We start from the raw sequence: 21,426 nt of genomic DNA, 5'->3' as shown, positions 1-21,426 counted from the left end.
AATGCATATAATAGATTCTAATAAGAATAAGGTCCAAATAAATTAAAATTGAAACATAAGAATTTTTTTAAAAGATGATAAGTCTCACCAAAGTTCATTCCAAAGACACTGGACGATTTATCATGTTCAACAAGATGTATGCGGCAAAAGAGAATAAAGAAAAATTCATTAAAAAAAGGGTTTGTTTCAACCTTAGAACATAGAATATTCTATATTCTAAGGTTTCAACCCACATTTTATCGTGTTGGATGTCATTAAAACAAAAGGTGTTACGGACGATTTTCGGCAATTCGATGTTGCTCAATGCTACTAAGTACCACTGTTTGAAGTTTAGTGCGGAGAATAAATGGTTGGCTTCTTCTGGATGCTGCCCTGAAACCAACATGGTACAACAAACAAGTTCAACTCCGATACAAGTTGAAAATATATTATGTAATTGAGTTAACACATTTTCAGATGTTGAAGAAAACTCTGATTGCGACGTCCATAGTGACAAATGCGATTTTGAAAACAGCGAGGAATCGGACTTGAACTAGAAAATGTAATACACTAATATAAAATATTACTTGATCTAAGAGACTGAAGAAACACGAAAAAAAATTCTTGAGATTTAATTACATTTGTACTTGATGAATAAACTATTTTTTATTATAAAATAAATCTCTTAATACTTCAAGTTTTTTTTATAATATTCATTACGTAATTATAATTTTGTAAATGTTAATTCGTTCCTACTATTGTTTGAGTCGCCGGCTAAGAACTCCATCTATCGACGTATGCGCAATGGCTTTTAATACTCACACGGCTGGCATCCATACTCAAGTTTGAGTATCCGTGGCATCCACCATCCTCATCTAGCAAGTGGCGTTGCGCGCCATCTCTTTCACTTTATTTCGGACATCTCGCTATTTTAACAGCATTGAACTTTCTTTAGTTCAATGTTTAACAGATGGCAGACCTAACCATTGGTGGCGATTAGGGGGGGCCAGGGTGGGCGGTTGTCCCCTCACTTTCTGGGGAATATGAAATGAATTTATATAATTTTGTACACTTTTAAAACTGCTTTACACAATTCTTACAGAACTAGAAGTGGCCCTCAAGACGTGGCGAGGGAGGCCCCGTTTTCGCAAACCGACATCGGGCCTGTTCCGATATTGCTGGTTTTACTGACCCGCAATCGAATAACAATAGAACTCGAACGACTGGGTCAATAGGCATCGTCTCTGAAATACTGACAGTACTGTTCAGGAATATCGGAACAGACGGATCATACGACAGTTCGCGATCATATCTGAACTCAATGTCATGCGCATTGCTTCATCGTAAATATAACCTCTCTGCGCGCGTATTTTAGGTCAAATCGAACGTTCAAAGTGAAGCGTTCTTCAGGAAAAACTTTATTCGATTTCTTCGTCAAGAAGCAGAAATCCCAAGAAGGATTACAGTCCCATACACCTATAAATATTGCTGTTGTTCCGGATTCAAATAAGGTCCTTTCGTTTGCATAAAAAGTGTAGCACTTTTCTACACTCGATTTGATTTACACCAGTGTAGAGGAAGTGTAGTTTATCTACACATAGTCAAAAGGAGATGTAAATAAACTACACCTCCTCTACACTGGTGTAAATTCAATCAGCAAACGAATACGAAAATCGAGTGTAGAAAAGTGCTACACTTCTTATGCAAACGAAAGGACCTATAGTGAATTGAATGAGTTATCAGTGGAGGTTACTCCAGCCATAGATCAACCACACAAAATCTCGTCAGTGACAGAATCACCAGTGGAAATTGGAAATAGTTGGACCTGAACCTAGTGCCAATGGGTTCAGTGAGAATGTATTGCCCGTATGCACGCCTACTACGTCTAAGAGTCCTCATCAACCTAAATTCGAACCTAGAGATCCAATTCATGGTAGACAAGCAACATCATAGTTTTTTAAAAAAGGTCCTTTTCAACCTTCTCTGGATAAATACCCAGAAACAAAGGGAAGACAGTTTAGAAAAAAGTGTTATACAGATTACAATTGCTGCTGATAAAGCTTTTTGCTTCCCATGTCGTTCGTTCGGTTCAACAGGTTGTTATGATAAAACATTTATATCTAACGAGTTTGCGAGTTGTTCAACAACACTTAGTAGGTATACTGAACACTCTAGAAAATATTGAAGCTACTGACACTAGGACTGGTGGAGATGCTCACGGATTGATCACTTGTATTACCAAGCTTGAGTTCATTTTTGTATTGAACGCTGTGAAGCACTTTTTTGAAAAAACTAACATTCTTTCAAGATATATACAGAATCATGATATCTCCATTCATGAGGTAGTCCAGGTGGCCGATAGCGTAGTTATGTCCTTAAGTGGTTTGAGAAATGAAGAAGATTTTCAAAAGTTTTTTACTGAAGCACTCGATTTTTGTGAAAGGCATTGCTTTAAAGGACCAACAGTGCAACGCAAAAGAAAACTTCCACAAAAAATAGGAGGAGGAGGAGATGTTCATCCTGAATTCAATTCACCTCAGACCTACTTTTTAAAAGCATTTTATTACTCTCTGATAGATACACTCAGGTCAGGGAGAACATCAAATTACGATTTGAGAAAAATCAGTTACCTCTACTTTGCAACATGGAACTACTGCTGAAGGCTTCGATGAAAAATAAGGCAGTTTGTAACGACCGCATCAAAGAAGTGTTCCGCTGTGAGTTCCACGTTTGGTTTGGAAAATGATACTTTAGCATCCGAAATCGATTTATTTTCAAGAAAGCATAATGCTTCAAACCAAATTGATCGTCATCTTGTGCCAAATTTGGTTTCACAATTCAAGTCAGAAAATGCCATATATCTAATATACAATATTAATCTATTATATAATATAATAGATATATGGAAAATGCCCACAACCAGTATATGTATCTACTATGTATTCCCTAATTTGTTCAAGCTTCAACGACTGTTTTTGACTATCCCTGTGCCACTGCAGAACGATATTTCAGTGTCTTGAAGCGGATCAAAAATTATTTGAGAAATTCTACGCTTCAAGAACGTTTGTCACATTTTGTTATACTAGCCATTGAGAAAGATGCTGCTAAAAACATCGAATTAGAACAATGCGTAGAAATATATATACCAGGCGGAAATCAAGACATCTAGCTTTATTTCAAAACAAGTAATCATCGAGAAGACATATCATACTGTTTATAATTTTTGTTTATTCCTACTCTACTTATTGCTACTTGTTATTATTACTTAACAGCAGCTACGGATTTTAGTATTCTTTACATGCATTGCTATGATGTGGATGATATTTTATTTCAAAACGGAGTGAACGAAATTTTTCTTGGAATATTAATTAACATTAATTTAATTAAAATTACTTGCGGTCACTTTTGACATTCTGCGGTGTTATCATTGTATTCTCCTAGCAGTAAACGTATGAAAAAATGTATCTCTGTACGTAATGAACGTAGTGATTCTGCAGCGGGATCTCGTACTAAAATGGGCGGTCCAAATATTATAGAAGCTGTATTCGGGTTCGGCTTTTGGACGGTCCGAGGATGGTTCTAGAACTGCGCAGAGGATTTTATACTAGGGCGCAACAGTTTTGCGCAGTCCTAGAACAATTCTCGGACCGTCCAAAAGCCGAACCCGAATACGACTAGAGTCTCTCTATAATCTTTGGGGCGGTCCGTATATGTCGAATTCCTGACAATTCGGTTCAATATCTGTCACCGCTCTGGCACAGATTACAGATTCTCTGTAATCAGATTATTACTCTGTAATCTGTGGTTACCAAATGTGTATATACCAGAGACAAGAGACACTCTGTAATCTGTGGACAAGAGACCCTTTCTCTATGGTATATACGGACCAAACACACAGGTCGAGTCAGCCCTGCCAGTTTTTATCACAGAACACTAAACGATTTTTATTGTGAATATATTATTATAGTTTGATTTAGAGTTTAGACCATCATTGTTCCTGTTTACCTTATTATTTACGAATTAACACCTATTTCATAACACTGATTTGAAATATATTTTCCAAAAATCAAATTTAAAATTATCCAGCAATTTTTTTGTATTGCGAACCATTTGGCGGCCCTTTGTCAGAGATATAGAAGGGATATAGAAGCTCAATCTCCCCCCTTCTATATCTATGCCCTTTGTGAGTAGCGCCCGGGGCATGATGTCCCCCCTTGCTCCCCCCTCGCTACGCCACTGAGCAGAGACTGCAAAGCACAGAACACTAATATAAGATTCTTGTTCCTCTTTGGTTTAACTATGCTCAGTTAGCCCCATAGAGAAAGGGAAAGAGTCTTGTCTCTGGTTAGCCTTAGAGACAAGACCCTTTCTCTATGGTTAGCCCACAGATTACAGAGTAGTGGGCATAGACTTATAAATAATGTATTATAAGTCTATGGTAGTGGGCATTGAACTAAAGAAAGAAATGGAAGGGACTCTCGGGTCAGCAAAAGTGAGGCCGACTGAAATAGACAATTGGATGTATATCTTTCTCTCTCTGTTCTTGCGCAAGGGGAGATAACCTATTAAAGTTTGAATTTAAATTTTTGACGTTTCGTTTTTCTGATTTGAATCGTATTTTTTATCAAATCGGGACGTTTTCTGAGTTGATTATGCGATCATAGATAACCTATATGCGATGTGAATTATATTTTTTATAGTAGTGTAGAAGGTATTTAATAATTTTTTTGCCAAATACCTGCAACAATGAGATGGGGATATCTGAAATTTTGGACCCGTTTCTCGAACTGTGATGATTGGAATCATATTTTTCATCAATTCAAGACGTTTTCTGAGTTAATTTTGCGACGTTGATCATATTTTTCAGAGCAGTGTAGACGGAATTTAATAAGTCTTTTTTTGTATGAAAAGAACAGAAATTTGTTCATTTTAACTAGATTAGTATATTATGAAAGAATGTAATCATGTGAAATTCATCAAGGTTTTAATCTACATGTTGAACATACATATTTTCCTTATACTATACTGAATTTTAAGTTAATTAAGGAGCGTTGTCCAAAAAAAAACAAGTGTCAATTCTTTCTATACTTTTATTATATACAATATATAAAATAGTTTACATATATCTTCATTAATAGTCTACAATGAAAAAGAAAATTATTGATTTCAAATAATTTAAATTCACTCGAAAACTTACATGTGCTCTGCTTCTCATCGGATTAGATTAGGTTAGAGGGATCTTCGTTTGCAATTAATATTACAAATGGTACCGACAGTAATAAACAAATATAAAATATCACAGTGGTAACAACATGCATACAAACACAATAAAAATAAAAAACAAATCTCATCACATATTCTTTCTCGATAAGAACTTCTATAGAATATATAGTTTCATTTAAAAGCAACCTTTTCACTTCTCTCCTAAAGTTCATCTAGGACTTGTCATGAAACTCAGAAGGAAATTTATTATATAGTTTGGGGCCGCAGAATTCCATGCCCTGGTGTATGCGCTTCAGATGGTGCACTGGAATCTGCAAGGAGTCTTTATTTCTTGTTTCATATGGATGATTTATAGAATTGGTCGGAAAGTTCTTCCAGTTCTGATGCACATAACACAGTGAGTTGTATATGAAGAGTGATGAAACTGTAAGTATTCCATGATCCTTGAATGTCTTGGGATATTATTGAATACACTTGGTACAGCATCAAGTTTCAATATTTTTCTTGTATAACTTGGATTATGAAGGTAATCTTCACATATTCTACTATACTTTGAGGGATACCAATTTTCCCTTCCTACAGCAGTAATCCAAAGTTCCAAAATATCTGGGAGTTTAAAAGGAAACCTAAAATAAAGTAACATATAATGCTTTAGAAGTCGCAAAAAGGGATCTCATAATGAAAATATTTAAAATAGACCTACCTGTGGAAACTCTGGCTCATTTTTGTTCGGCTCATTGGAGCATCCTTTAGCAACTTGTTACAACTATCGTTGTAACAAGAGTCTGAAATTTACCAATTTTGCGTGACTGCAAACAGTACTGATATTGATGGGGACAACAATGATTTGAGAAACACAAAAACCTATAAAATACTTTCCCTAAAACTTTATACCACAAATTCACAAACAACTTCAATTCTGAAGATTACTTACTTTGATCTTTTTTTAACTGTCCAGTTAATATCGAAAGAGGTCTTTTCAGACAGTTTCAACCCTTTTAATTCCCTCGGGTGGCCAGGTAAAGGTAATCTGTCCCTTCACTAGATCCATATTTCTCAGAAACCGAAAATCCAGATACTTAAAGGTTTTCGAGTGGGATTCGGAGATTCCCCGATTTATTTGAGTTTTTTCAAGTTTCAAGCGAATATTAATCGTGAGTTTTAGCATTCTGAACACTTTTAGATCTCTTTCCAATTGAACACAACCGAAATCATCCCAAAAACTAATTTAAACTGAATAATTAACAAAACCGTCAGCTGATTGATGTAAACAAAACATCTAAAAGAGAGAGAAGGGATACCCACCAATAGTCTTTCTCTCTCCCACACTTTTGGACACACTTTCGGCCGATTTGCTGAACTGCGGGTCCCTTCCATTTCTTTCTTTAGTTCAATGGTAGTGGGTTAGCCCTAACCTCAGAAAGATTTTGTTTGGACAAATAGTTTTTGAAGTTGCAAGATGCCTTCGAAGAAAAGGAAATACAATGCTAGATTTCCTGCGGTAATTATTCAGAATTATTTGTTTTTCGTAATAATTGATTTAAATTTTTAATTTTAGGGAAGAATAAAAAAAATAATGCAAACAGATGAAGAGGTTGGAAAAGTAGCACAAGCTGTACCAATTATAATCTATATCCTTTTACATTCGTATTGTAATTAGTAATCCAATTAATTCTATTAAAATAACGACATTGCTGTAAACTTAATGTTACAAGTGATAACAGATCCGGTACTTCTTATTCCCCAGGTTAGGTTATCGTTGAAGCATATTTACTAAATCTTTTATTATAATTTAAGAATTCATTCACATATTTTATGGTAGTACGGTTGAATATACATATGTTGATGAAAGAACCAATTGAAGGTTATATTGTACTTGATTTAGAACAGTGAAAGTACCTCCTGTCAGTGAATGCAAGTATAAATTATTTGGTGTTTATCTTTATCACATGTCTAGACCCTCATGGTTTAAGTAATTATATCCCCATTTGGACATAACTGTAGAATTGATGCAACTTTAAAGTAAAAAACGTTCTCTTCACTTGAATGTATACATGCTGAACTTAAAATTGTTCATTAATATTGAAGGTCTTGATTTTTTTATTCCATTTTATATTAGATGTGAACTCGATATATTGAACTTTTCTGCAGATTCCAGCCCAAGAATATTATTTTAGTTGATAACTTCTTTCTTCATTTATTTTCCTTAATACAGATTACCTAGAACTTTGGAACTTTTTGTTGAATCCTTATTGATGAAATCTACACAGATCACACTTTCAAGAAATGCTAAAACATTAACTCCATCTCATATGAAACAGTGTATACTTGCTGAAAGTCGTTTTGATTTCTTGAAAGACCTAGTCAAGAATATACCTGATGCCAGTGCACAAGAGGATAATGAAAATAATTTACTTTTCGATGCAAGCTTGGAGAACCCCGAATCAACAAGTGTTAGTGCTATTGCGCCATATTCCAGACAAATATCTCAAGTTGATGAAAATAAAAAATCAAATACTGTGATAAGGTATGGGCCTTGTATGCCACATGATAGTGCCGCTACCAGTTCAAGTACTGTAACTAGAAGAAAATCAATAACACAATCAAATTCAAGGGATAGCAATAATATTTCCAGAGAGGAAAATTCAAATAGCACACAATCTGCTGAAGATGATACGAAATCTGATGATATTTCAAGTGATGATGAGAAACCTGCTAAAATTCTCAAATTGGTTTCTGAGGACGTACCACCTCTCATCCCCATATTATCTCATAGTAAGAATGATGTTCTGGTCATTGATGAAGATTATGACAATTAAATATAACAAGACGAGTGAGCAACTTAATGTGTTACATTTCAATGAATTGTATTATTAATGAATGTTAATAATTTTTTTAGGAGTAATTCATTAGGTTCAATGTAATTTATTTACAGTATTCCATTGTATAATATCAGATATCCTTAGACTTTTGTGTAGTTCTATTACATGGGATATACATACTTCACAAAGTTTTTCCAACTATCATAAGATTCCAACTGATTTGTTAACAATAAATTATTATTTATTTAAGTACTCAATGATTATTTTTGAACTCTGTATGTTTTCATTTAAACGAATTGTTGAAGCAGCAAATAAATTGGTTCATATAATGATTTCGGAATGAAACGTTATCACTGGCAGGAACACAGCCTAGAGGCAACAACAGGAAACAGGTTACATTTGTAGAGACAACTCTGACACAAGCGTCTTTAAAGGTTATAGGCGGCTGTGGCGGAAATCAGAGGGATCCCTTGTGAAATTTACATTTAAACAAAAAACGCCACTTCTTTTCATTCTTCAAATATGAAGTTTCAAAATTTGAATCGCTTCGTTTCTAGTTTACGATTTGCTAAAAATGGCAACGGCGCCTACTAGAAAATAAAAAGAAGAATGGCTTTTTTATAAAATAACAGCTGTTGATTTACAGACATCATAAGGCTCTTACTCACTGGCGAGCCTCAACAGCAACCGGCCATAAAAATCCCATAAAATTTTACGACCTTCCTCGTTCGTCGCAGACTTCATAGAGAGCCATCTTTGTCTATCTCATCAAGATAGTGCATTTGTTGTCCTTTATTATCAACGCATATTTCAGTCGATGTTGCAAACTTGTGCAATAGAAACGAAACGCTTTAAATTTTAAATACCCATTTTCATTTTTAAATTTTCGAAATATTTTTTTTTTGGGAATGGTTATTTCAAAATGTGACGTTTCAAAGATATTTCATAAAAAATACATTTTCGTCAGAAGGAGTATTGCCTATTGAAAGGGATACTTGATAAGCAAAGCATTTCTCCCAATCACGCTTTTATATAGAATGTGACTGCATGGCAATTTTTTTTTCGAAGAGGACGATTTCTTCAATAAACTGAAATGTAATACCATTTCGATAAACTTCCTCTTTCTACACTCCATTGATTCATACTACTCATCGCATTAATGTTAAACCTGAGTGAACCATTGTAGTAAAAAATAACAAGGTTACAACCGAAGAGGGTTTGAAAATAAATACAAATTGCTGAAAGACCACGATTAACACAACAGTGGATTTTTCAGGTTTTATTATCAACCCTTTAAATTAGTCGAAAGTTCGTTATTGAATCTGTCATTAATATTCAAAAGTTGGAAAAAACTGGACGTCTGATGGTTGATAGACGTTTTTATTTTAACCACAAAGTGGAAAATCTTTTATTTTTATTTTAACAAATAAAACGAAATAAGGTATTATTCTTGATGATTATTTTATTATATTCTGAATGTACGACATTCTTATATACATATTTTCTGAGTAAAAAAAAAGATAAAAACTTATATCTTTCTCTAACGAAAAATACACGATCAATAAATTATTCAGTTCAATTTCGTGGAGTTTATGATCACCAAAATGTACCAGAAATGATCTTCTATACATTCTTTTATACCAGAAAAATCTGTCAGATGAAAAATAAATCTGCAGATTTTATAAAGGACTATATACAACATTAATATTTACAAAAAACTGAATTAATCAGATCATCAGTTCAACAACCATATGACCCTAGGAGAAAATTAAGTTAAATCACAAACAGATAAATAAATAAAGGTTATACTACTAAGGCTGGACAATAAAATTTACATCAGTAAGAAATGACAAAAAAAGCAATGCAAGTTTTTTTAGCAATATATCCTTCAACCTGTTTCATATATTTTCCAATAAAACTTAACGTTTATTGATAATTTTGTTATTTAAAAAAAAAGTATTCCTGATATGAAATTCTATCTCAAACTAATACATTCATACTTCACAAGTATTTATGATTATCGAAAAAAAAAATTTTATTCAAGTTTAATCCATACTTGGATGAAGAATTAACCTCAAGTACTGCAAAACTATTATTATACAAAAACTGTATTGTTTTTCAGAATCAGTATCACGAATTTTCATTTGATGAGATGAAATTCCGAATGAGTAGAATCATATCTATCCTATCAGTTACAATTACTATAATTCAATATCTATACAAAAGCAGTGTTAAAACACTAAATATCAGCTAAGTGTCCCAAAAATGAAAGAATATTCGGTGAATTAAAATAGTAATTATTTCGAAAATGACTAGGACTTGCTCAATCAATATAGGTTAGCATATTTAATCATATATGATGAAAAAAATGTGTGTAAATTGTAAAATAATATCAAATTAAAAAAAGTTTGATTCAAAGGTCATAGTCACATTCATCGAAGCATATATGATGAAAATTTACACATCCATAAGTTTCTTTTTGTTCTTTCACGTCACTAACATTATTTAAATTATCAATTGGAATATAATGAAAGTTTGAGATTGTTATTCTGGATGACTATAAAATATATGTGAGCTGTATGCAGCTTCTGTACCGAATCTTTTTTTGCAGAAAGGACAAGGATATTTAGATCCTTCACACTGGTTCTTCTTGTGGAAGTAAAGATGTGATTTATTGGCAAAGGACTCCCAACAACTGGAACACTTGTACGTTCTGAAAAAGAAGTTAGAATTATTAAAAGAATCAATAGTATTTGGGCATAATGCGTTTTCATTCCTAAATAGGAGTGACAAATATTCTCAAGATATTTCATAAAATATATAATATGGGCCAACCTAGCATTTTTCGAAAATTTGGGTTTTAAGGCCTGAAATAGATTGCGCTATACATATTTATGCCGTCCAAATTTTTACGAAAGTTACACTAAGTTTTGTTTTCGGAAGGGGGGGGGGGGGGTGCGACCCTCAACGTTCCGAATCTCGAGCCTATTGCCATGTATAATGATTTTCAAACAATCTACTGGTTTATCTAATTTCCACCATTTGAAGGCAGTTTTTCCTGAAAAACTGAACAGAACAAGTGAGCAAAAATGTAGGACAACTATATGGAACAATTTTAGACAGAGAAAAACGAAAGTGCTGGGCTAACTTTTTTCTCGTACTTGCAAGTTTCAATAGCATAAGAATAAACTTCATTATTATTACTAATATGAGAGACTGAAGATCACTTTCATTCCGGATATTTGGAAGGATGAAAAATTTTCCAATATGGAATGAATCGCTTTCAGGAAATTTTATAAACCTGGATTCAACTGAATATGTTCCAAAACCTTTTCAGCTTGTTGATAATCTGAATATCAGTACCACAGCCTTTTCAAACACCTTCACAAATAAAGCTGTTTCACTATTAGTAGAGGTTAATTGGTAAATATGAAATTCATGGAAATTCTCGTAAGTACGAGCAACTTTTCCAATATCCGGAATGAAAGTGATCTCTCATAACCTGACACATACAACAACATAAGAGCATAAAGTTCCTGGAAATGACCTGCCAACTTGACCAAACTAGTTTTTAGGTTTTTCTATTGGAACAACAATTAGAGATACGTTTTATATATTCTGAATCAGAAAAAAATATGGGACTGGAAAATGTAAAAATAACATAGAATTAATATTTAAAAAAATGAAAGTTAGCACTATATCACTGGAGTGGCGGACTGAAAAAAAAATCTTTGATTACGCCACTGCATTCTACATGAAAAAGTGTCTGTAGAATGTAACATTGGTTTTTCGAGATCACTGATATTTTACGAAATAAAGGCACTAGCCGAAAAAAAGAGTTTTCACTTATATAACTTGAAAACAAAAGAAGATAGAGGAATGCGGTTTTGGCCATTAACAAACTTTTGAAAATCGAGGTCGGAAACGTGCCATCCATTTTTCCCTAGCTATCACGGTGACAGAGAGACAGAGACAATCCAATCGAATTTTGCCCACCCTCTACCTACAGGGTATTTCATAAACTGAACAAACATATGTATATGGTCGGTAGGTAATAACGGGAAAATCATTTTTTCGACGCATAAGCGAGTATTTGAGCAATAATCTAATGAGTGTGGTCAGCTACACTCCATTCACTTTTATTTTAGCAGTCGGTTGGCCATGGAAATTTGACACATTTTACTCTGTATAGTACGAAAATGTGGGGTTATGATGCGTCAAAACATTTTTGGGTTTTGAATCAACGCTATGTTGCCCGTTCTACGTAAAAGTTTCTGTTATCACAATGTCGAATCTCTTCGGAAAATACACTGCGCAAAAAAATTAACGCACATTATGGAAATCTCAAATTTATTCTACAACTGAAGGTGTTCTCAATGATAATTATTTTTATCAGAATAATGCTGCATATGTTATCCACTTTCAACGGTTTTCTTCAATACAGATGTTTTTTCCCAGCAGGAATAAAAAAAGATGATATTATCAGATTTTGAATGTATTGGCTCCATTCTAAAATCAGTTGTTTTCGATCAATTCTAGTGATCAATAGTTTTTCTTTCGTTTGATTTTCTACACTCGATCGCTATGCAACGCGAAACAAGCAATTTGCCCAAGCGGTAGTTTTGCGAGAAGAAGGGTGGACATACACAAGAATTGCAGAAAGGTTTGGAGTTTCCCATACAAGTGTGTCCAGAATGTTGCAGCGATTCAGGGAGACAGATATGAATGTCCGAAGACCAGGACAGGGTAGACCACGGGTAAAAACTGCCCTTCAAGAACGTTACTTGAGAGTTTCTTCGTTGAGACAACGGTTTGCAACCGCTCGCCTCCTTCGAATTCAGCTTGAGCAAACTCATGAGGTGCAAATTAGCACTCAGACAATAAGAAATCGCCTCAGAGAATATGATTTAAGGCCTCGTGTCGCGGCAAGAGGCCTAGCTCTTACCCCAGCCCATCGAAGGGCGCGTTTGGATTTTGCGAGAGAGCATATCCATTGGGAAGAGGCCGATTGGGAAAGAGTTCTCTTCACAGATGAGTCTAGATTCTGCCTCTACCATTGTGATCGACGTTCCCTTGTATACAGACGTCCACATGAAAGATATGCTCAGTGCAATTTCCTGAATACTACTGGTTTCGGGGGAGGATCGATTATGGTATGGGGTGGAATATCTTTGACTGCTCGCACAGACCTAGTGGTCGTTGATAATGGAGCTATGAATGCTGATAAGTATATAAGTAACATTCTTGAAGAGCATGTAGTGCCATTTGCCCCATACATTGGTGAAAATTTCATTTTTATGGACGATAATGCCAGTAGTCCGGGAGGCAGGGCCTTTTTTTTCAAGGAATTTCATCCCGGCTGAATTTAATACTTTAGGTTGTAGTCACATTGCAAATGACGAAACCAACCGTCAGCTGGTCAAGTAGCGGTGGGTGCGCGCGTGGGAGGCGGCGGAACTTGGGAAAAAATGCAAAATTTCAAGTGATTTTATCCCGGCTGAAATTTTTTATATGTAATATTAATATTGAATAGAAACAAAATAGTGAAGTCAGCCGATAGGCGGAGGGTGGAAAATACGTCAGTCGAGCGCGTGAACTGGGGAAAAAAATTTGAAAATCAAGTTATTTCATCCCGAATGAAAACACCTCCATATGATTCCTTACATATATCGAAATATAAAAATGACCGTCAGCTGCGTGTCTAGCGGGGGAAAGACCGTCAGTCAGATCATTGAAAATTCCGCGCGCCGTATAAATGCATGAGCGCGCTCATACATTTTTGCTCTGACTGACGGTCTTTCCCCCGCTAGACACGCAGCTGACGGTCATTTTTATATTTCCATATATGTAAGAAATCATATGGAGGTGTTTTCATTCGGGATGAAATCACTTGACTCTCAAATTTTTTCCCCAAGTTCACGTGCTCGACTGACGTATTTTACACCCTCCGCCGATCGGCTGACTATGTTTCTGATTAATATCAATATTACATATAGAAAATTTCAGCCCTGATAAAATCACTTGGAATTTTGCATTTGGCAGTTCCGCCATCTCCCACGCCCGCACCCACCACACTTATTTTCAAAGAAGCACTCGTTGAATTTTTAATGGACGATTGGTTAAATGATCACATGGCATCGTAGATTGGGAATAAAACAGTTTTCGTAAACTATATGGAATGCCACAAATATGAAGTTGAACAAGGTAAAATTCAACGATCATCGGATCCATTGTTAACGTGTCCAGGTCACGAAGAAGCAGAGATGGTTTTCCATGTCTGTCACTTGAAATCTGATGTTCATGTAACTCCATATGATTTCTTACATATATGGAAATATAAAAATGACCGTCAGCTGCATGTCTAGCGGGGGAAAGACCGTCAGTCAGAGCAAAAATGTATGAGCGCGTCCATGCATTTATACGGCGCGCGGAATTTTCAATGGTCTGACTGATGTCTTTTTTCTCATAAGTTAATAAAGCCTACGGATATTTTAACATTTATATTTATTGAAACTATGATTTCGATCAATATCAAATGGGTTTGTTACGATTAACCCATGATACTTGTAGGTAAAGCAGCAACATCATATAACATACTTAATTATAGTATAGTATATTTATTCCATTTCTACAATTAATTTACTTATCACAGATATGTCAAAATAAAATAGAAACATGTCAAATCAACAACAAAAAAATATATCTCAGGAGCAATTTTTTTTTTCTAAATTTTCTCTAAATTCTTCCAAGTTATAAGGTTAACACTGAAGTATGTAGCTGTAGCTGTGAATCCTTCTCCGAAAAAGGTCAAACTGATCGATGCCTTGCAAATTTCTTGGTAAGCCATTGAATAATTTCATCGCTACATAATGGACATTTTTCTCCCTTAAAGTTGAGGAGTGTATGGGATAAAAGTAAGGTTCAGTTCTTCTTGTGTTATTACCATTCTTACAGTCCTCAAAGTAATACTGGTGCTTGTGGAGAAATAGAAGTAGTCTTATATGTAGAGACCATAAACTGTCAGAATGTTGTTTTTTCTAAAGTGACCCCGAGACGATTCTCTGTGTCCAAGTGATAGTATAGATCTTATTGCACATATGCAATTAATCATTCATATTTTTATTAATTCGTTATCAACATAATCAACATTCAAATAAATCGGTAGGTACAGGTAAATGTGCTTGGCTCCAAAGGTGGACGATGTATGCCGTTCGAAAACAATGTTGGTTCAGTTCAGCCTTAGAGGGCGGGAATAACAATCCGTCAATTTTTTTTTCCAAGTTAAGTGGATTTCAATCATCTTAACTGCCGTATGCTCTATTGAATGTTTACACATGAGCAGTGTTAATATCATCAAATTCTGTAAATCCATATATTCTACAAAAATAGCATTCCAAGTACAGTAGAATCCGCTTATAATGACATTGAGGGGAAATGAAAAACACGTCATAATAACCGGAAGTCACAAAAAGCAAAATTGATGATATATTTTATGGATTCAATTCGAGAGAAAAAACGACAAATTATATGTTTCGTTTATTGAAAAAATTTAAAATTATCAGCTTCTTTCACAAAAACAACTAAATATGAAGAACTTTTTCGTTTAAAAAAAAAATCAGATATATCTCGTATCCTATCAAACCTCGTCGCATGAAAAGGGGTGGGGTGGCTTGAGAAAACGATCGAGATGTCACTATAACCGGAGAAATTTTCTACAAATAACGTTGTTGTATCTGAAATCATGTCATTGTAAGCGACATGTCATTATAAGCGAAGTTATTAAATCCGAATCCTGTTGAAAGGAGTTTTGAATGAAACCAAACTTAACAGTGCAATTGCGTCATCATAAGCGATTGGTCAATATATCCGGCGTCATAATAATCGGATTCTACTGTATGTGAACAATTGATCGAGGTTACAATTGGGAATTTGTGAAAAGTCACTCACTGCTTGGATGTACGTTGGAAACTTCCGGAGAATTTCAAACGTTTTTTTTTTGCCTTTACGGTAAAATGCTGAGTTGAAATTATATCCACTGAAGGCATGAAATCCTGGCAATACAGAGCACAAATTTGGACCCGATGATGCAAACAATTTGATGACATCAATGAATGTCTGAATATTGCCGGTCCAACATGCATCGAGATTTGGACGTTCTTCTCGATGAAATTCATATTTCCCAACATAATGATCAATATATCTGTATCAGAACATCGCATTGTTACATGAACATCAGATTTCAAGTGACAGACATGGAAAACCATCTCTGCTTCTTCGTTACCTGGACACGTTAACAATGGATCCGATGATCGTTGAATTTTACCTTCTTCAACTTCATATTTGTGGCATTCCATATAGTTTACGAAAACTGTTTTATTCCCAATCCACGATGCCATGTGATCATTTAACCAATCGTCCATTAAAAATTCAACGAGCGCTTCTTTGAAAATAAATGTGGTGGGTGCGGGCGTGGGAGACGGCGGAACTTGGGAAAAAATGCAAAATTTCAAGTGATTTTATCAGGGCTGAAATTTTCTATATGTAATATTGATGTTAATCAGAAACATGATAGTGAAGTCAGCCGATCGGCGGAGGATGTAAAATACGTCAGTCGAGCACGTGAACTAGGGAAAAAAATTTGAAAGTCAAGTGATTTAATCCCGAATGAAAACACCTCCATATGATTCCTTACATATATCGAAATATAAAAATGACCGTCAGCTGCGTGTCTAGCGGGGGAAAGACCGTCAGTCAGATCATTGAAAATTCCGCGCGCCGTATAAATGCATGGACGCGCTCATACATTTTTGCTCTGACTGACGGTCTTTCCCCCGCTTGACATGCAGCTGACGGTCATTTTTATATTTCGATATATGTAAGGAATCATATGGAGGTGTTTTCAAATATGAAGTTGAACAAGGTAAAATTCAACGATCATCGGATCCATTGTTAACGTGTCCAGGTCACGAAGAAGCAGAGATGGTTTTCCATGTCTGTCACTTGAAATCTGATGTTCATGTAACTCCATATGATTTCTTACATATATGGAAATATAAAAATGACCGTCAGCTGCATGTCTAGAGGGGGAAAGACCGTCAGTCAGAGCAAAAATGTATGAGCGCGTCCATGCATTTATACGGCGCGCGGAATTTTCAATGATCTGACTGACGGTCTTTCCCCCGCTAGACACGCAGCTGACGGTCATTTTTATATTTCGATATATGTAAGGAATCATATGGAGGTGTTTTCATTCGGGATGAAATCACTTGATTTCCCAATTTTTTTCCCCTGTTCACGCGCTCGACTGACGTATTTTCCACCCTCCGCCTATCGGCTGACTTCACTATTTTGTTTCTATTTAACATTAATATTACATATAAAAAATTTCAGCCGGGATAAAATCACTTGAAATTTTGCATTTTTTCCTAAGTTCCGCCGCCTCCCACGCCCGCACCCACCGATGGTATTGAAGCTGACGGTCGGTTTCGTCATTTGCAATGTGACTACAACCTACAGTATTAAATTCAGCCGGGATGAAATTCCTTGAAAAAAAAGCCCCTGCCTCCCGGACTACAGACCCCATCGTGCGCGCATCGTTCAGGAGTACCTTGAAGAGGTTGAAGTCTCTCGAGTGGAATGGCCAGCAAGAAGTCCAGATCTCAATTGGATTGAGCAGGTTTGCGGTTTGCCTGAGTATCAGCGTGTGATGAACCAGCTTAGTCAAGAGGGACTACGTCAAAGACAGGTAAATAAAGTTAATTTACCTCTGCCTAATATTTATGTGCCGGTATTTGCTGGTAATTATGAGCAATGACCCACATTTCGTGACATATACCTCGAATCAGTCCATACCAGAGAAGAATTGAGCTGCACTCAGAAACTACAGAATCATTCCTACGAGGAGAAGCAAACAAGCTGATACAACACTTGGACACTGCAGCCTCTAATTACGAAGCGGCGTGGGAAATTGTTCAACATCGATCTAACAATGAGAGAATATTGTTCTCTAAGACCCGGTACTTTCACGTGCGAATAACTAAATTTATTCGATAGATAAGTCTTATTCTTAGGATAAGTAAAAATGCAGTCTTTTCAGTTTCAGATAGTGTTATTCATCGAATAAATCTGTCATTGAAACTTAATTAAGGCCCGGTACTTTCAACTGTGTTTTATTGAAATCATATTCCTCTCGAATACAATTTGTCAAACAGGAATTATCTTTTCACAAACCTTTTAGGGCTTTCACTCCCAATCTCTGAAACAAAATCAATTAAAAATGAAATCAACGATTTGCTCCTGCGTGAATTCTTGCACTAATTTGTCAGGAGCAAATTAACTAGAAAAAATTGTTGCCTGACAATGAACTCAAAATAAATAACGTTGAAACTATAATTCTTCGTAACGTTTCGGAGTCTATATCAGACTCCTTCATCAGACGAAAAAATCTAATTTTGAAAATCTTCTGGAATTGTCGCTTTTTGTCTGACATTAATTGTCAACACACAGAAACAGAGACTGCATAGAAACGCTGATTCATTTAATTTTGAAATTACCGGATGACAGTTCCTTCTTTAATAAATTGATCCAAATATGATCTATTCCTACCGAACAATTTGCCAAATTATTATCCTGATCTAATAGAATACACGTAGACTCTTTAATTTTTCGTTTATAATGGTCTGGTTCTGTCATTAAAATTTTTGTGTTGTCCCAATTCATCATGTGGTCTCCCGTATTAGAACAAATGTGATCTGCGATTTGCGATCGATTAATTTCTCTATTTTTAATATTATTTTTATGTTCGCGTTTTCTTATTTCTAGAGGTCTGGACGTTTCACCTGTATAAGTTTTACCACAAATACAGGGTATGTTGTAAATACAATTTTTTGATTTTTGTTTTTCGTTCAAAGGTTTAGTTTTTGTTAATATAGATCTTAAATCATTTTGCGTTTTAAAAACAGTTCGTATGTTGAACTTCGAATCCTTCGATAGTTTTGAAATATCTGCAGATTCGATTTTACAACGAAAAGTGTAAATCACAAATATTCGTTAACAGCTGAGAAAATATTCCGGTTCATTTTTTTTGGATTCTTTGATGGATCAGGAACACAGAAATGACTTTAATCTGTGATCGATATCAACGCAGAACAAAATAAAGCGAGAGAGTATCATAAGATTTTCTTTCATAGAACAAGGATAGAACATGGTGGCGCCGCCACGAAACGAATCTCTTATTTTCGATTTGGTCTAATGTCATTACATTCAAAAATTGACGAGTGCAAATACCATGTTTTTAGACATCTTAACTGTCAATAAGTATGTGTCAAATAATTTCCTATCTGAAGGATACCTTATTATTTGACGAATAACAATTCTATGAAAGCACGGTATACAACTTTTCACAGATTAGTGTAAAATAACACCGCATTGTAGAAATTGTCATAATTCCAACTAGAAAGCAAATATTTCGTGAAAATCACATAAAGAATAACCATACATCAAGAATCTAAAAAATTCAAGCAATAATGACGTACCGACATTCGATCTATGACAAATAAACTCTTATTATTAAGTCTCAATGACAGATTTATTCGATGAATAACACTATCTGGAACTGAAAAGACAGCATTTTTACTTATTCTATGAATAAGACTTATCTATCGAATAAATTTATTTATTCGCACGTGAAAGTACCGGGCCTTTAAGAGTTTATTTGTCATAGATCGAATGTCGGTACGTCATTATTGGTTGAATTTTTTAGATTCTTGATATATGGTTATTCTTTATATGATTTTCACGAAATATTTGCTTTCTAGTTGGAATTATGACAATTTCTACAATGCGGTGTCTTATTTTACATCAATCAGTGAAAAGTAGTATACCGTGTTTTCATAGAATTGTTATTCGTCAAATAATTTCATCTGAAAGCACCGAAATAAGGTATCCGTCAGATAGGAAATTATTTGACGGATACTTATCGACAGTGAATAAAATTTATTCGAAGGTGAAAGTACCGGGCCTAAATATACTAACCGTATCTTCAATCTGCCGACTATAAACTGGAGAATTGCAGCTAGCCATAAACAAGTACCTGACTCCATTAGAGAGTGCATGCACGCAATTGGAAATCTGAACATAGACATAACTATACTTCATTCAAATTTATTTTAGCAGTCGGTTGGCCATGAAATAATTTTCTCAAGTTTTTGTAACTAGAACGAAGTTAGGTTGGCACTCATGAAATGTCGTTAATGTCATAACGCCGTTGCCACAACTAATATCAATTTTTATTACGAAAATTCGAAAATGCCGAAAGTGATTGAAAAAAGAGACAGGGTTTCAGGAAGTGCTATTTAGAATTCAGGTCCGCTCATTCAAATAGTTATACCCTGATATTCTAAAATCCACAATACGTCAGACGATAGCGAACATATTCAATGTAAGAGAATTTATATAATGTTTCATCTGAATCTAAAAGACTTATATTTCAGCTGAATATTTCCACAATCAGAAAGATTGTGAATGAAGAGTATGATAAAGAATTTCCTTCTATTGGGAGACCCAAAAAAGTGGTGGCATTTGGGAATTTTATGTTTGAGTGAATTAGTGCGAACAGTTTACTACAGGATTTTCGATAAATGTCATCGGAGAATAAGTTCCCTAATATGGATTTTTCTATTTTTCATTTGACTTGTCCTATACAATGTAAAAGTCTTAAGGTACTAATAAATACCTAATTATTATAATTACATCAATGTATTAAGATGAATAGCCACAAATACGCGCAAGTTGCCCTGTTACTTGTTTATTCATGTGAAATTTTTGTTCAACGGTGAAGTTGCATCTTAACTTGAAACTTCCTTCAATTCCTTTTACTTATATTGATGCAAGATGATTTTTGTTGAAGAATTTAACATTCTTGTAATTATCTGTTAATTCCTTCGGGAGATACCCATTCCCAACCACTGCATCATATGCATTTCATCTTCGGGTTAATATTTTTGAAATCTACAAATGATGTAAGCCAAAGAAGATAACGAACATTAACTCTCCTCAAGCTAGTGCATATTATGATATTATACTGATCTCTTGTATTTTCCATGCAAATAACTGGATTTGGTATGCCTTCAATCGGTTTGTATAAACTTCAATTATGTTCGTCACATATTTTCCGAAGAGATTCGACATTGTGATAAAATACGTAATAACAGAAACTTTTACGTAGAACGGGCAACATAGCGTTGATTTAAAACCCAAAAATGTTTTGACAAGCTTCATAACCCCAAATTTTCGTACTATACAGAGTGAAATGTGTCAAATTTTCATGGCCAACCACTGCTAAAATAAAGTTGAATGAAGTATACCTGGAGTCCATTGATAGCAGCTTGGGTAATCAACAAAA

General features: G+C 34.9%; 3 protein-coding genes across 3 annotated transcripts in view; 1 reads left to right on the top strand and 2 right to left on the bottom strand.

Moving 5' to 3' along the window:
- Positions 1 to 5,222: 5,222 nt before the first annotated feature.
- Positions 5,223 to 6,574, bottom strand: LOC123320541 (THAP domain-containing protein 1-like). The gene is made up of 3 exons (XM_044907893.1): positions 6,508 to 6,574; positions 5,906 to 5,987; positions 5,223 to 5,828 (listed from the first exon to the last, which is right to left on the bottom strand). Exons 2-3 carry the CDS (start codon positions 5,938 to 5,940, stop codon positions 5,552 to 5,554), a joined length of 312 nt encoding a protein of 103 aa, XP_044763828.1. The 5' UTR covers positions 5,941 to 5,987; positions 6,508 to 6,574; the 3' UTR covers positions 5,223 to 5,551.
- A 31-nt stretch (positions 6,575 to 6,605) lies between these two features.
- Positions 6,606 to 8,276, top strand: LOC123320531 (transcription regulator complex subunit bur6). The gene is made up of 3 exons (XM_044907883.1): positions 6,606 to 6,703; positions 6,761 to 6,833; positions 7,423 to 8,276. The coding sequence occupies exons 1-3, from the start codon at positions 6,662 to 6,664 to the stop codon at positions 8,019 to 8,021; spliced, it is 714 nt and encodes a 237-aa protein (XP_044763818.1). The 5' UTR covers positions 6,606 to 6,661; the 3' UTR covers positions 8,022 to 8,276.
- Positions 8,277 to 9,466: 1,190 nt separating this feature from the next.
- The window catches only part of LOC123314898, a 36,640-nt gene continuing 24,680 nt past the window's right edge, over positions 9,467 to 21,426 (bottom strand). The window contains exon 10 of the mRNA XM_044900323.1: positions 9,467 to 10,737. Coding sequence (XP_044756258.1) covers positions 10,569 to 10,737 — 169 coding nt within the window. The 3' untranslated portion in view covers positions 9,467 to 10,568. The remainder of the gene's footprint in view (positions 10,738 to 21,426) is intronic.

This window comes from Coccinella septempunctata, chromosome 1 (assembly GCF_907165205.1).
Source record: "Coccinella septempunctata chromosome 1, icCocSept1.1, whole genome shotgun sequence".
Classification (NCBI taxonomy): domain Eukaryota; kingdom Metazoa; phylum Arthropoda; class Insecta; order Coleoptera; family Coccinellidae; genus Coccinella; species Coccinella septempunctata.
Note: the sequence above shows the minus strand (reverse complement) of the source record. Positions and strands in the feature narration are given on the sequence as shown.